The sequence below is a fragment of the Balaenoptera physalus genome (assembly GCF_965194825.1).
Source record: "Balaenoptera physalus genome assembly, chromosome: X".
Taxonomy (NCBI): Eukaryota; Metazoa; Chordata; class Mammalia; order Artiodactyla; family Balaenopteridae; genus Balaenoptera; species Balaenoptera physalus.
The window spans coordinates 93,161,641-93,179,343 of record NC_138903.1 but is presented as its reverse complement, the minus strand read 5'-3'; the positions used below and the strand labels follow the sequence as shown (position 1 = coordinate 93,179,343).

General features: G+C 37.0%; 1 protein-coding gene across 4 annotated transcripts in view; it reads right to left on the bottom strand.

Annotated features, from left to right (window-relative positions):
• IL1RAPL2 (interleukin 1 receptor accessory protein like 2) overlaps nt 1–17,703 on the bottom strand; it is a 1,100,174-nt gene that overhangs the window by 478,624 nt on the left and 603,847 nt on the right. For all 4 annotated transcript variants that reach the window (XM_082447592.1, XM_082447591.1, XM_082447594.1 and 1 more), the window contains one exon: nt 8,834–9,020. In XM_082447592.1, coding sequence (XP_082303718.1) covers nt 8,834–9,020 — 187 coding nt within the window. The remainder of the gene's footprint in view (nt 1–8,833; nt 9,021–17,703) is intronic.

The following is a 17,703-nucleotide window of genomic DNA, read 5'->3' as shown; positions in this document are numbered from 1 at the left end:
CACTATATAACCTATCTCATAAGACTGTTCTAAGAATTGAATTATTTAATTAATGAACATGTGTGGCACAGTCAGGCCCTGTAAATACTCAACAAAAAGGAACTACTAACTAAAAGTTTTTATAGAATCACTGGAGTGCTTTAAATAGTGGCACACTATGATCAGATGTGCATTTCTAAAAGATCATTTTAATGGATACATAGAAGGTAGTCAGATTATAAAAAGAGACATTGCTTAAAAGGCTTTAATTTACTTTGATCTGTTTTTATCCCTCGAATGTCATTAATGCCATTAAGGATACACAGGAAGACCCTTTAAAGTCTGGATTCTTATAACAATTTAGGAAAGATCAATAGCAAACTCCTGTTAAATTTGAGAAAAACAGACACATAAAAAATTATAGAAGTTGACAAAAACATATCATTTTGATAAATCCAGAAATTGGACAGTCAAAACTCAACCTTATAAGATCTTTATTCCTAATCACCAAAACCCAGCAGCAAATGGTCATCAATGGGTGAATGGTTAAACAGTGGTACATCTCTACAGTGGAATATTGGACTATTATTATTCGGCAATAAAAGGAATGAACTATTGATATATATCACAACATTGACAAATCTCAAATGCATTATGCTAAGTGAGCAAAGACAGGCACAAAAGCCTACATATCATTTTATTCCATTTATTTGACATTCTGGAAAATACAAAACCATAGGAATAGAAAACAGATATCTTTTTAGCAAGGACTGGGGCTGGGAGGAAGGGACTGAATACAAAAGGACATGGAGAAAATTGGAATGATGAAAATGTTCTGTATCTTGTTTGTGGTGTATATATTTGCCAAAACACATCAAATTATACAAGTACAAAGGATGTATTTTATGTTTGTAGATTATACAGAATAACAGGACTTAAAAAACCCTCAATCTTAAATTCCCAATTGGAGTTTGAGATGTCCTAGGTAACTTTGCTTCTAGCTTCCTATGTAACTTTTTCCTTTCTATAGTAGCAGCAAATATCAAGGACTTTAGTCATTAGATGTTTATAACATGTCTGATATATATGGCACACATTGTTATACCTATTTTATATGTGGGAAAATAGAGGCCCAGTGTCATCCAATTACTCATCCACATTAATGGTGTAATGGTGACCAGAATCCAGGTGCCCAGACTCAAAGACCAGTGCTTCTTACACATATTAAATACCCATTCCTCAAATAGCAATCCATCTTCTTTATAATTTACAAATAATAAATAACCATTGTCACATTTCTAATGCCATACCTAAAAATAAAAACAAGGATAAACGGGTCTTAAATCTTGTGTCACTGACTGTGGTTTTAGGGCACACAAAATTGAAGCCTTCGTGGGATTCCTAGCTCATTCCTTCTGGATAAAAGTATCTTTGAAAATTCTAGTTAAATAGATTAAGATTTTCAGGATGGAATGTAATTTTATGGTTACAAAATAAGGCACATATTAATATCATTACAGTTTCAAAAGGGATTCAAAAACCCCAAGCATTTTGCCAAACCATTTTTTAGCCAAAATGTGTTGGTCATTTGGGCTGTGGTATTACAAGGTCTTCAATGACCTTCTTTTTCCCTCTTTAAGAAAATTGTCAGGATTTTCTGAGAGACAAGATGGCGGATTTGAAAGACTTGAGCTCACCTCCTCTCATGAAAACACCAAAATCACAACTTATTGCTGAACAACCATTGACAAAAAAGACTGGAACCTACCAAAAAAGATATTCTACATCCAAAGACAAATAAGAAGCCACAGGACGGTAGGAGGGACACTTTCATGATATAATCAAATCCTATAACCACCGAGTGGGTGACCCACAAACTGGAAAATGATTATATCACAGATGTTCACCCATAGGAGTGAGAGTTCTGAGCCTCATGTCAGGTTCCCCAGCCTGGGGGTCTGGCATCAGGAGGAGGAGCCCCCAGAGCATTTGGCTTTGAAGACCAGTGGGCTTGTGTTCAGGAGATCCACAGGATGGAGGGAAACAGAGACTCCACTCTTCGAGGGCACACACAAGGTTTCATGTGCACTGGGACCCTGGGCAAAACAGTGACTCCATAGAAGCCTGGGCCAGACTTACCTGTGGGTCTTGGAGGCTCTCCTGGGGAGGCGAGGGTCGGCTGTGGCCCACTGCAGGGGCAAGGACACTGGTGGCAGAGACCCCATGCAATTTTCCTCAGAGTGAGCTCCCCTGGTGGTCACCATTTTGGCACTGAGACCTGGCCCCACCCAACAGCCTGAAGGCTCCAGTGCTGGGACACCTCAGGCCAAACAACCAACAGGGTGGGAACACAGGCCCACCCATCAACAGACAGGTTGCCTAAAGTTGTCCTGAACCCACAGCCATCTCTAGACACACCCCTTGACACAACCCTGCCCATCAGAGGGACAAGACCCAGCACCACCCACCAGTGGGCAGGCACCAGTCCTTCCCACCAGGAAGCCTGCACAAAACCTTGGACCAACCTCACCCACCAGGGGGCACACACCAGAAGCAGGAAGAACTACAATCCTGCAGCCTGCAGAACAGAGACCACAAATACAGAAAGTTAGACAAAATGGGATGGCAGAGAAATATGTTCCAGATGCAGGAACAAGATAAAAGCCCAGAAGAACAACTAAGTGAAGTGGAGATAGGCAATCTGCCTGAAAAGGAATTCAGAATAATGATAGCAAAGACGATCCAAGATCTCAGAAAAAGAATGGAGGAACAGACTGAGAAGATACAAGAAATGTTTAACAAAGAACCAGAAGATTTAAAGAACATAGATGAACAATACAATAACTGAAATGAAAAATACACTAGAAGGAATCAATAGCAGAATAAATGAGGCAGAAGAAGGAATAAGTGAGCTGGAAGACAGACTGGTGGAAATAATTGTCACGAAACAGAATAAAGAAAAAAGAGTGGAAAGAAATGAGGACAGTCTAAGAGACTTCTGGAATAACTTCAAACGCACCAACATTCACATTATAGGGGTCCCAGAAGGAGAAGAGAGAGAACCTGCCTGAGAAAACATTTGAAGAGATAGTAGCCGAAAACTTCCTTAACATGGGTAAGGAGACACTCAAGTCCGGGAAGCACAGAGAGTCCGATACAGGATAAACCCAAGGAGGAACATGCCAAGACACATTTTAATCAAATTGACAAAACTTAAAGACAAAGAGAAAATATTAAAAGCAACAAGGAAAAAGCAACAAATAACATACAAGGGAATGCCCATAAGGTTAACAACTGATTTTTCAGCAGAAACTCAAATGAGCATATTTACAAAGTGGAAACAGACTCACAGACATCGAAAACAAACTCATGGTTACCAAAAGGGAAAGGTGGGGGGGAGGCATAAATTAGGAGTTTGGGATTAACATATACACACTACTATATATAAAATAGATAATCAACAAGGACCTATTGTATAGCACAGGGAACTCTATTCAATATTCTATAATAACCTTTGTGGGAAAAGAATCTGAAAAAGAATAGATATATGTATCTGTATAACTGAATCACTTTGCTGTACACCTGAAACTAACACAACATTGTAAATCAACTATACTCAAATATAAAATAAAAATTAAATTAAAAAAAAACTCCATACTACCCAACTTAGCATTTAAAAACAAGAAAGAAAATTGTCAGAATGTTTAGCAAGATAAATAACTGTAAAGCTCTTAACTTTGGAAGTTTATCTCATTGTAATGAGTGACAGCATTTAGAAATGGTCATTCCTAGACTATTATTTAGGAGATGAAATTAACTCCTCACAATCCATCTGGAATTATCTTAAACATGGTATGAGTCAGATATCTATTTTTTTGCAAGTGAATTGTCAGTTATGTGCACATCATTTTTAATAAGCTGTTATCCTCCCTCCACACCCATTAAAATGAAATGTTATCATATACTAAATTCTCATATATACATACTTTATCTGTTTCTAGATTCTCTATTCTATTTAACTGATCTATTTATGCTTTCTTAAACTTACTATTTTAATTGCTATTGTTTTGCAGTAAGTTCAGTATCAGACTAAGTCCCCTCTCATTAATGTTTTTTTTCCAAAATTTCATTTGCAAAGCTGATATGTTCATTCATCCATATGAATGGTATAATGTTTATCATGTTGTCTAATTTTTAAAAATTCATATTTTAGCAAATTGGATTACTTATTTATATAATATTGGGAATAACTGATATTTTTTTCTATGAGATCTTCCAATGCAGAAATATGTTCTGTCTCTCCATTAATTTAGACTATATTTTATGTCCTTCAACAAAATTATATTTTTATATAGGTCTCCTCCCATCTTTGTTAAATGTATTCCAAAGTGTTTTTCAGTTTTTCATTGTTGTAAATGGGATAATTTCATTTTTTCCTTTACATATCTAACTGATTATTACTGGCAAAAATAAAAATTATTAAATAGTTTGTATATTTTTATTAAGCTACCTTATCAAGTTATTTCATTAGTTCTATTTTTTGTTGTTGTTTAATCTCTTGGGTTTTCTTGGTATACAATTATACAATCTGAAAAATAAGATTATTTTGTCTCTTCTTTTCCAATGTTTGTATAGCGTATTTCATTTAATTTTCTTATGGCATCAGCTAGAACCTCCAAAACAGTACTGAATAATAGTACTGACAGAGATCATTCCTATCTTGTATGCCATGGATGTAAGGATATAAGTATGTTTACAAGGATGTTTACTGTAATACTGTGATTATTTTTTAAAAACTAGAAAAAATTGAATATCCATCTGAAAAATGGTTGAATAAAGCAAGGTTATATCTAGCCTATGAACTATGATACAGCTATTAAAAATGAATTAGAGGGACTTCCCTGGTGGCGCAGTGGGCGAGAATCTGCCTGCCAATGCAGGGGACACGGGTTCGAGCCCTGGTCCGGGAAGATCCCACATGCCGCGGAGCAACTAGGCCCATGAGCCACAACTACTGAGCCTGCGCGTCTGGAGCCTGTGCTCTGCAACAAGAGAGGCCGTGATAGTGAGAGGCCCACGCACCGCGATGAAGAGTGGCCCCCACTTGCCGCACCTAGAGAAAGCCCTCACACAGAAACGAAGACCCAACACAGCCAAAAATAAATAAAGTTAATTTTAATTAAAAAAAAAAAAGAGGAGCAGATTGTGCTTCTCAAAATACCCTATTAAAAAAAAATGAATTAGATATATATAATCAACATGCACATAGTAGGCACCCAGTATATATATACTAACTGAATGAATGAATTTGCACTGACCCATCCATAATGCCCTCAACCACCCCATTATAACCAATGGCAAACATCTGAAATTAAGATAATTGTGGCAAGAAAAAGGAGGATTCAAACTGGAAGCCTTGACCTCATTAACATCAGCCTTTTATCAGCTGAGGTAACTAATGACATAGATATGTGTTTTACCCCAAGGAACGTATTTGTATTTTCATTGCTAATGTCCTATTAAGTTTAGGGAATTCTTTTGTTTAGAAATGGGATAAAGGGACTCTACACTCTTGTGTCGAGTATTCTCAGTGAATAATGAGGTTGTTCTCATGTTCTTAGTTCAATAAAGAAAATAATCTTTATCTCTCATTTCAAAAATGTTTCCAAAAGCATTGACATAATTGTATATTCTGTTCTAATGTTTAAGCCCCATACATAGCGTCAGGAGGAAGAGCTGAAAGTGTAGCCCCTCTCCTCACTTCCTTTTGCTAACTAATAGAGTTCAGATAGAGGAGTTACAGCCCCCTTATGCATATCTCTTACATTCCAAGGACAACCAGGATAGGCTTACTCATTCATCTTTATGAACATGTCCCAGTGCCATATGAGCCACCTCTACCTTCCTATTCAGCTGTGATTACCTGCAGGCATGGAAGAATAGTCCTCAAAGGCCTGCCATAACAGGATGGTTGGAAAAGAAACAAGTTTAAAGATTACATATATTTGAAAAGAAGACTGGGAAAAGGATCATGCAACACATACTTTTCACTGTTAAAACACTGGAGATAATACATTGTACATTTCTAACTTTGGATATGCACCAGAATTAACTCTGGACAAATGTGTCCTCCTTTTTTCATTGCTGTAGCCAGAGCAAAATCACTTCATGTTCAGTCTGGTAGGAAATGCACAGACTACAAAGCAAGCAAGGCAGATTATCGAAGTATTGGCTAAAAAGGAAACGTTTTCCCATACGTCAATACATTTTTTCAAGGATTTACTTAAAACCCTGTGTGAAAAGTGGGGTTAACAATGCAGTTGGGAGCTTCAGAGACTCTTTAACTTTTGGTTTTAATTTCTAATCCTGATCCATTTGTATAGTGTAATGGCTAAGTGGAAGGACCCAGGAGCCAAACTGCAAGTCACAAACAGCTGTGTGACATTTGTTGAGTCACTTAACTTGTCTGAGTCTCCAGTCACGTCTTTTGTAAAATGGGGATAATAATAATACCTACATAAAACAGTAGAGATTGAGATTGAGAAACTAGAAATTGAGTTAATCCATCTAAAGCACTTAAAATAGAGTCTGGCATATAGTGAGTACTTAATAAATATTACCTATCATTATGCTAATTATTTATCAATTATAAAATGTTATACAAATATTAAATGTTATTATCCAGGCAGAGCTGGAAAAGCCCTTTGTTTCACCATCATTGGTCCATTTCTAAGAAAGAGTGAGGGTTAGCTTTTTCCAAGGAATAAACTGCTTTGGTATACAATGACTATGGTGATGTATAGAGATGTGAAGAAAGGGGAAGAAAGATTTTAGTGAAAAGACAAAAAGATGAGATAGAATGAACACCGTAAGAGAAAGCTGATGACCTGGATTTTACTCCTAGTTGCTAACCCTTGAGCTAGTCAACCTCCCTTCCTGAACTATAAAATTGAAATAAAACCTTTTTACTCATCTTAAAGAAGTGCCTGAGATCGAGGCTGGGTTTAGCTCCAGGCCTATTGCAGGAGAGGGTAGTGATTAAGAAAATGGACTCTGGAACCACACTGCCTTGAATATAAAATGAGGCTTTGTTAGCTGAGTAGCTTTGGACAAGTCTCTACATTCCTGTAAGACTCAAGTTTTTTCCTCTGTTAAATGATGATAATAGCACCCACCACACAGAGTTGCACTGAGACTTAAGTGAGATAACATAGAGACCAAGCTTAGCACAGCTAATGGCACATAGTAAGTGACTAAGAAATACTAACAAGGCTAGGACTTTCCTGGTGGTCGAGTGGTTAAGTATCTCCACTGAAGGGGGTGTGGGTTTGATCCCCGGTCAGGGAACTAAGATCCCACATGCCGTACAGCATGGCTGGAAAAAAAAAAAATTGAAAAAAAAAAAAAGAAATACTAACAAGGCTGATGATGGCATGAAGGGTCCCACTAAGTATGGATATTCTATATTTATGCATAATAAACATCATGTTCCTTTTTATCTGTCAGAATATTAAGAAAAAAAAAAGGAGGATGACACTTCACAAAGAGACTTGAGGTTCTAGTTCAGGACATGCTCTTGCTGTCTCTTTTCGAGTTCCCCCAGGTATGAAGATAGAGGAACTTCCAAATGTAAAAGCACCTGACAACTGTAGGAGCTAGGGGTTAGGCTTTCCTGGAAACTGAGGGTCTGTCAGATACTACAGAAACCACCTGTCCTACCTTTTATGTGTGTTTGGTTGCAATAATGTGCACAGTACCTGTGCAGAAAACCTCCTTGGTCACCTCTGGCCACCATACGTGGTCATATATGGTCACCGTGGGCCAATCAGTGTGGCTCAGAGGTGGCAGAGGGTGCTCAGTCCTCTTTTAGAACCACAGCGCCCCAGGCTCGCAGCCAGAATATCATAGTTGAAAGGTTCTATGTTTATTTCTCTGCTTCTTGTCCTAGATCCATGCTCTGCCCTTGTCTGACCTACTCTGTGCCCAGAGAAGCTGAAGACTATTGATTCTACCCCCTGGTTTTGCTCTCTGAATTATGTTTGAACTCGCATGGTGTGAGGGAAGACGCTAGCAAGAAACCAGAAGGCGGGAGTTAAGAGGGGTTAGGGTTTCCGTCCTATCCACTCCCTCTCTGTTTTCCACAGTTAATATGCTCCTCTAAGGCCACAGCTCTTGACAGGCCTGCTCCACTCTTGCCAGTTTCCAGAGATACAGCTCCTTCCCCTTGCCACCCTAGACTTAGGAGCGGTAATTTACAGCTTCTTCCCTTTTTGGTTCCCTTAACCCTAACCACACCTCTGTAAACAGTTCCTTCATTCAACTCTCGTCTGTACAACATTTGAGTGTGGTTTATTTCCAGATAAACACGTTATTTCCAGTGTTCACACATCCTGCACTGGGCCCATTTCTCTCCTCTGCACTGACTGCAGTGGTTCTCACAATATAAACCATGATAATCGTTGTTATTTTTTGTAAGCACCATTACTTGTAAAGATGGGCCTTTGTTCCTAACAGTAAATAATATTTCTATGTCCCTCAAATACTTTCTTTCATGTGTTATTTCAGTCTTCACTCTTCTTCTCATTTGCTCTCATGAGTTGGGGTAAAGGGATATTTTCCTTATTTTTAGTCTTTGGAGAAGCTGGGATTGCTTCTGACACCTGCTGATGGAAGTACATGAAAATCAGTAATATATAGGAATCATAGATCTGAATTATTTAGCTGTGGATCTGCTGATTCTTCTCAGTGAAACATCTAATACCAAAAACTCAAAATAAAATCTCTCCCTTTTTATCTCCCCAAGCCAGCTATTGACTTAGGGTAAAAAAATGCATTAGACATCATTCTGAGTTACCTTGTACCACACAACATCAGGCTCCTGATCGGACTTTTTAAAGTCATCCATGTCTGGGCAGGATATCTCCTTTCTTTTAGTGACTTCAGATTTTTCCAAATAGCGGATCCTGCTATTGTAGCACAGACCTGATTCATTCTCTGCAACAGTCAAGGACATTGACACCTTCATGCAATATGTCGAGTTTCTGTAGGAATAGAGAAATAGCAAAATGGCTTTATTGGGTGTTTACACCTATGTTTTTACTCTGTATATTTCAAGAATATTGACTTTTCCATTTAGGACCTTGCCTAGAAATCAGAAACAACATGGAAACAACACAGAAAAAATTTCTACTTCAACTGACAGGGATATATGGAACAAAATGCTAATGTGGACATCTCTGGCCATGAGATAGCTACATAGAGCAGCTGTACCCATCTTCTGAAATGTAAAATAGTCAGACTTCTTTCCCAGTGGTAAACATTGCTATGTTGACAATCTGATAGCAAAACCTTATGAGAAAGTCTATAACTAGGGCTATAGCCATTTCTGGTTTGCCCTTATGGCCAGTCCCTTAACAGGTATTCCAAGGATTGTTAATTTTGCCATTGGTTTCTAAGCCAACATTTTCTTTTATAGGATACATACCAAAAAACAGATCAACAACTTGTATGGGTATAACTGAATCACTTTGTTGTACACCTGTAACTAGCACATCATTGTTAATTAAATATAAAATAAAAATTAAAAATAAAAACAGATCAACATACAGAAGATACCCATTAACTCACATAGCTTTTTAAGGTGTTTACTGAGGTATGTCAGGGGTCAAATTTGGGTTCCTACAAAGAACAAATCCTAGCAGAGTAGATTAACTTTATCCATCAAAACTAGAATTATAAAGGAATTTCAACATTGAATTTTACCACAAAGCTGCTTTAGAAATTGGACATTAATGGGCTAACCCATAATAGAAGGGTATTTATGAAATTGAATTCTGCCTTCATTTCCCTATGTATATCTCATGACATTTCCCTACCCTACTCTGCCTAGACTCCAGAAGGTATCAACCACACAAAAGAAATCTGGAAAGTATGAGGAAGAGACCAGAAGCAGCCTGGTAAGACTTAAAAGAAGGTCAACTGTAAATCTCTTGGTGAGACATTTCAGAATATGTGTTCTAAACATCAAGGGATACCTGCTGTTAAAAAATACAAAGTGCCAGGGATAATTCAAAACCGAGTATTTTTACAATTAAGTAATAACAATCCTGATAAATGGGATTAGCATGCCAACCAATAATTTTAAGATGGCCTCAAATGATTGTTACTGTTTGTACTTCTTAGTATTCATTGAAATTTCACAATATGCCAGACACCATACAAAACACAGGAGTGAATGTGGCTGCTGCCCATTGAGTTTACAAACTAAGTTAATCAAAATGACTGCTACTTGGATTTCTAGTGAAGTTAATTGCTGGCAAGTACTCCTGACTATGCGATGCCTGTGTCATCTGAAGATGCACTTCCATTCTGATGTTCAGATGTAACCCCATTATACAATGTAGATTGTGAGCTATTGCTTTTCTCTCTTCCTCAATGAAGGTTCTTAGAAAGGGTATAATATATGCCCACTAGGGATCAAATGTAAGAACATTTAATTCTATTAAGAAATGTTTGACAGCTTCTTTAAGAGCCATGAAGCTAAAGCCACCAGAAATGTTTTTAAGTCTCAGACAATAAGGTAAAATTTGGTTCAATCAATTTGGCTCCTCTTGACTCCATTTTCAATACTTCAGTGTTACACATGCCCATGTCTCCTTGCTTTCTTTAACACACTAAATGATGTGGCCTATTGTAACATTCTGTCCTTCACTCATTAGGGTGCAGTCGCAATCGTATTTACTCTGTTTCTTGAATATACTAAGCCTATTTGAGCCATGGTTGTTTATACTTGCTCTTCTCTTTGATTTTCTATCATGTGCTTTTTGTTAAGTGTGAGCAAAGAATTTGTTGCTCTTGTTCATCACTCTATTCCTGGGATCTAAGTTGATAGTAAGTGCTTAGTAAATGTTAGTTGATTACATGTGTGGGCATCAAAAGGTATGTATTCAAGAGACATGTCCTCTCTGCTCTACTTTTGCATAAACCCCATATGGTACTAACCACCCCATCCCCATTCTACAGATTCGTGTAAGTATGTGGCTGGTCAGATATCACATTACCTGTTTAAATATGACTCAGGATAATTCTGCAGGTATTCTTGTACCACCAGGGTAAGGATTAGCCAAATTTGGTGCATCAGCATACCAGCAAAGAAAAAAATATAATGACTATATCTGGGAGACAAGAAGGACTAGGGTATGTATAGGGGATGGAAGGAAGATAAATGGTCACAGTTTTTAAACAGTTTTAAATGAAGAAGAAAGAAAATCACCTCTGCTAAGTATGTAAAATATTATGAACAGTTCTTAATGTCACAGACTTTGATCATATCTGTTCCATGGTGTCCATCCATACAGGTGAAAGAGACTTACTTTTTAAATATCTTCCCATTTTTGTATTACAAACCCAGGGAGAGAGAGCTGTTGACCAGCAGTCTCAACAATAGAAGTATTAGACAGAATGTCCAGTTCCCTAAAAGGAGCTTACTATCCCAAATCTATTTAGTCCTGAGGAGAAAATAGGGTAGACTAAGTAAGGGACCAATATAATATAGTGGTTTCATAACAAAGCACTAGCTTTGAACTAAGATCCACTAGGTTCAACTAGCTCTGTGTCCTTGGGCAAGTTATGTAACATCTCACAGTCTCAGATTCCTCAGCTGAAAAATGAGGATAAGAAATCCTTTACGGTGGCTCCACTGGAGTTTGGAGGAAGAAGTTCTTTTTATTATACAAACTTAAGCAATAATAAGTTTACTGTTTTCAGTTGGAATGGTTATAATATCTGACCTCTCCAGGCTGCTATAACTATTAAGCAAATATAAAACATATAACACAGCATCTGGCCCATAGTAAATATTTAATAGACTGTCATTAGAATTGTTATTACCACTTGTATTAGTTTGTACATATATTGTTGATAAATTAATAATCATAATTTATATGTGATGTAGTAATTGTGAACAATCACTAGTATAATAAAAACAACACATTGGCAGCGATGGGTTAAGATATGCCACTGGCCTGGGGTGCTACTTGAGAGAAAAGAGTCTAGAAGAGGTCAGTTAGGCAACAGGCCTAGTACCAGTGCACCATGAATGTCTGAAAGGATCAAAAAGATATACTGACCTAGGCACAAAAAGAAGTTAATCAAGAGAAAGCAACTAAGGCAAGAAGGAACTTCCAAGTACTGTGAATACCAGCTATTAGGCAAAGGCCAGAACTTTGGAGGTCGAATTGTTAGTAAGAGTTCCACTAAGACTTTTGCAAGTTTCTTAGACAAACACCTTCTATAATAAAGCCCAGACCCCTAGGCAAGGTTTCATGTTCCCTCTCCAAACTGCCCAAAGTATACACTATGTAGGTCATGCCAGCAGCACCTTCATTAACTTGGGATGAGGATGAGGGAAGGGAACCCACCCTGGGAATGGCTGATAGGTTGAAGGAGGAAATATTCTCTCACCCTTACCCACAAACAATCTTGACCAGGGCTCTGCATGAATTCACTCTTGCTCTGGTCTTTACCATGTAAAAGGCTGCTGACATACTGCTTGTTAGCCCACGAGCAAGCCCTAGTATGAAGTCCTTGATGACGACCAAGTTCTCCAGAACTCAAAACAAAGCCTGGTGTGAGTCCTGTTGTTTCCATTGCTGACTTGGGGGAGGTGTGATCAAGGATGCCTGACAGTCTGACACTCAGGTTGATTTTTATCAGTTGTTTAATCCATCCCTGGCACAGTTCCTGCTAACAGTCTTGCATTATATAGATTTTACTTTGAAAAATGCCGCAGGCCAGTTCTATTTAAAATGTTTCCTGCAACTGGAATCTAAAAATGTTACTTTTCTTTCATTAGGTACAATTAGAGCTGTGCAAGTTTGAGGAGGCAGACTGACGAGTGTGCAAGAATGGGAATTGTACTTTTTTTTTTTCTGTCCTCCTTTCACATCCTGAGGAGGACAAGGAGCACATTCAGGTTCAACATGAGCAAAGGGCCTTCACAGTGATGTTGCAGCAATGCCTTACAATTGTATACATTTGTAATCTTTCAAGTATTTCCATATCGCCTATCTTACTTAATTCTGGCAATAATCCAGGAAAAGGTGCAGGGTAAGTATCATCTACATTTTGTATAGGAGTAAAACAGAGACACAGAGAGGATAAATAACTTAGTCAAGATCATACAGCTGGTCAGTGGCTTAGAACCAAGGTTCTGGCTGTTAGCCCCTGGCCACTCTCAGAACTTGATGCTATCAGCTGAACTAACTCATGGCTATCCACACCAACTTGGGGATGCTCACCGAAAGAAATGCAGATGTGTAAAGATAACACTTCAAGAACACTGTTATTAAAATGCACAGCACAGAATTTTCAAATTTGTAAATAAACCTTGCTTTCTATTCCAAAGGTTTAATGTTAGCTACTTTAGGTCATAATTTATACACTTTTTTGCAGAAATATTTCTAAGGGAAAATGTTGATCATCTTGGGTTCCCTAAGGGGAAAAGTAAAACCTAGGATTTAAAACATACGTGAGAAATACAGATGCCCCTTTCCAATTCCCATTTATAAAACATGCTAATATTATAAAATCTAAAGTTGTACTTCAAAATTTGAGTTTAAGTGCATTTGTTGTATCACCAGGGCTAACCTACTGAAAATAAACTAAATAAATTAGGGAACTCTTTCATATCTAAAAGCAGAAGCCCAGAAAAAAATGCCTCAGGATATAGTTGAAACTTTTCTAAATGGTTCCTTCAACTGTCTTATCCTCATTTCAAAATACTTTCCTTGAAAATCACAGAACTATCTAATGGTTAGTAAACTAAAACAAAGTTTGTTTTCTGATATTTTTGAAATGTGAATTGACCACTATGCATAACTATCAATTAATCAATCTACCATTACTGGATGATATTGTCCTCAAACCAAAAGAACTATGAACTGATATTATACCAAATTCAGGGAAGGGAAACAAATGAATAAACAAACAGGATATTAGGCCCTTTGTTGAATTCCATTTCTTGAGAATCATTATAAAATAAGAAGATTTTACTGAAAAACATATTTGTGTGGAAAAGGAGACTTTCAGATGAGTGCAGAAATAAGTACATATAACTGCAAACATGCAATGTTAATACTTTAAAAGACCAAGAGGAGGAAAAAAGGGGGAGGATATAAATTACTAATATCAGAAATAAAAGAGGGGATATACAAATCCCATGAATACTAAAAGGATAACATAGGAATACTGTGAACAGCTCTATACCCACGAATTTGATAACCTAGATGAAATGGACCAATTTTTTGAAAGGCAGAATCTGCCAAAACTCATAAAAGAAGAATCAGACAATATGAATAGACATATAGCTATTAAAGTAATTGAATAGATAATTAATAACCTTCCAAAACAGAAAGCACCAGGCCCAGATAGATTCACTGGTAAATTCTATCAAATATTTAAGAAAGAAATTATATCAATTCTTTATAATCTCTTTCAGAAGATAGAAGCAGAAGGAATACTTTCTAACTCATTCTATGAGGCCATCATTACCCTAATACCAAAACCAAAGACATTAAAAGAAAACTGCAGACCAATATTTCTCATGAACATAGATGCAAAATCCTCAACAAAATGTTAGCAAATCAAATCCAGTAATGTATGAAAATAATTATACACCACAACCAAGTGAGATTTATCCTGGTTCGACATTCAAAAAGCAATTAATATAATCCATCATATCAACAAGCTAAAGTAGAAAAAATCACATGATCAGATCAGTAGACACAGAAAAAGCATTTGACAAAATCCAAAACCCATTCATAATAAAAACTCTCAGTAAACTATTACTAGAGGGGAAATTCCTCAACTTGATAAAGAATATCTACAAAAAACCCTACAGCTAACATACTTAGGGTGAGAAAGTAGAAGCTTTCCGACAATGACCAGGAATAAAGCAGTATGTCCTCTCTCACCACTCCTTTTCAGCATTATACTGGAAGTCCTAGTTAATGCAGTGGACAAGAAAATTCACAGATTACATGATTTTCTATGTAGAAAATCTGAAAGAACGGACCAAAAAAAAAAAAAATGCCTGGAACTAATAAGCATTTATAACAAGGTTGCAGGATATAAGGTTAATACACAAAAGTCAATTGCTTTCCTATATGTCAGCAATGAACAAGTTTTAAATTTGAAATTAAAATCACAATACCATTTATATTTTGGAAAACCCTAAATGAAACACATAGATATATATCTAACAAAATATTTACAAGATCTAGATGATGATAACCACAACACTGAGAAGAACAAAGCTGGAGGACTGACACTACCTGACTTCAAGGTCTACTATCAAGCTATAGTAATTAAGGCATTGTGATAATGGCAAAATAATAGACAAATAGATCAATGGAATAGAACGTTGAGCCTGGAAATAAATCCACATAAATATAGTCAACTGATCTTTTTTTTTTTTTTTTAATCTGAGAAATCTTTCCTTTGCCTTCATTTTTTAAAATTTATTTATTTTATTTATTTTATTTTTGGCTGTGTTGGGCCTTCTTTGCTGAACGGGGGCTTTCTCTAGTTGCAGCAAGCAGGGGCTACTCTTCCTTGTGGTGCGTGGGCTTCTCATTGCGGTGGCTTCTCTTGTTGCGGAGCATGGGCTCTAGGCTCATGGGCTTCAGTAGTTGTGGCTCGCGGGCTCTAGAGCTCAGGCTCAGTAGTTGTGGCACATGGGTTTAGTTGCTCTGCAGCATGTGGGATCTTCCCGGACCAGGGCTCGAACCCGTGTCCCCTGCACTGGCAGGAGGATTCTTAACCACTGAACCACCAGGGAAGCCCTCAAATGATCTTTGGTGAAGAAGCAAAGGCAATACAATGGAGCAAAGACATTCTTTGCAACAAATGGTACTGGAACAACTGCACAGCCACATGCAAAAAAAAAATGTATCTAGACACGGATCCTTACACGCATCACTAAAAGTAACTCAGCATGGGTCACAGACCTAAACGTAAAATGCAAAACTATAAAACTCCTAGAAGACAACATAGAAGAAAACCTAGATGACATTGGATATGGCAATAATTTTTTTTAAATTACAACACCAAAGGCATGATCCATGAAAGAAATAATTGATAAGCTGAACTTCATTAAAATGAAAAACTTCTGCTCTACCAAAAACAGTATCAAAAGAATTAGAAAACAAGCCACAGACTGGGAGAAAATATTTGCAGAAGACACATCTAATAAAGTTATCCCAAATATACAAAGAATTCTTAAAACTTAACAATAAGAAAATAACCCGACATAAAAATGAGCCAAAGACCTTAACAGACACCTCTCCAAAGAAGGTACACAGGTGGCAAATAAGCATTTGGAAAGATGTACATCATATGTCATCAGGGAAATGCAAATTAAAGCAACAATGAGATACTATTGCACACCTACAAGAATGGCCAAAATCCAGAACAAGTGACATCACCAAATGCTGGTGAGGATGCAGATCAACAGGAACACTCATTCATTAATGGTGGGAATGCAAAATGGTACAGCCACTTTGCAAGACAGTTTGACAGTGTCTTATAAAACGAAACATACTTTTACCATATGATTTAGTATTCATGTTCTTTGGTATCCATCCAAAGGATTAAAGAAATTATGTCCACACAAAAACCTGCACATAGACATTTATAGCAGCTTTGTTCATAATTACCAAAACTTAGAAGCAACCAAGATGTCTTTCAGTTAGGTGAATGGATAAACTGTGGTACATCTAAGACAATGGCATATTATTTAGTGCTAAAAAGAAATGAGCTACCAGGCCAGGAAAGATATGGAGGAACCTTAAATACATGCTACTAAGAAAGAAAAAAAAAAGGCACTCTAAAAAGGCTACATACTGCAGGATTCCAACTATGTGACCTCGTAGAAAAGGCAAATCTATGGAGACAATAAAAGATCGGTGGTTGCCAAGATTTGGGGGGAGGTATGAATAGGTGTGGTACTGAGGATTTTTAGGGTAGTGAAAATACTCTTTATGATACTATAATGGTAGATACATGCCACTATACATTTGTCCAATCCCATAGAATGTACAATGCCAAGAGTGAACCACAATGAAAACTATGGACTTTGGGTGATAATGATGTGTCAATGTAGGTTAATCAATTGTAACAAATGTTCTACTCTGATGAGAGATGTTGATAATGGTGTATGCATGTATGTAGGCAGGAGGTATATGGGAAATCTCTGTATCTTCCTCTCAATTTTATCATGAACCTAAAACTTCTCTGAAAAATAAAGTCTTTTTTCAAGAAAAGACCAAGAGGGCCAAAGCTCTGACCAATTTCTTAATATTATCATTTTATGAAGAGCCACAACGTTTTAGATGCATTCAAATGACATTTTTGAGAAACTTCTATGTGCCATGCTGCTTGGGCATATTAAAAAAGCAGATGTAAACAACACAATAACAAAAAATATCTGTGCTATAATAAGTTGAGAGAATACAAGATCTTTTGAAAATTTCACTTTTCTACTTTTCAGTCTATAAGCAAATAGTCTTATTTATAGTTGTGAAGAGTTCAGGGCTTTTTGTGTTTGTGTTTTAATAAAGAATGTTATCTTTCATGGGTGATATCTCTAGTCTATAATAATGTCAAAATAATAGGTTTGAATTTATGTACATTTGTTCCATTAGGCAGAAACACAGTTAATAAACA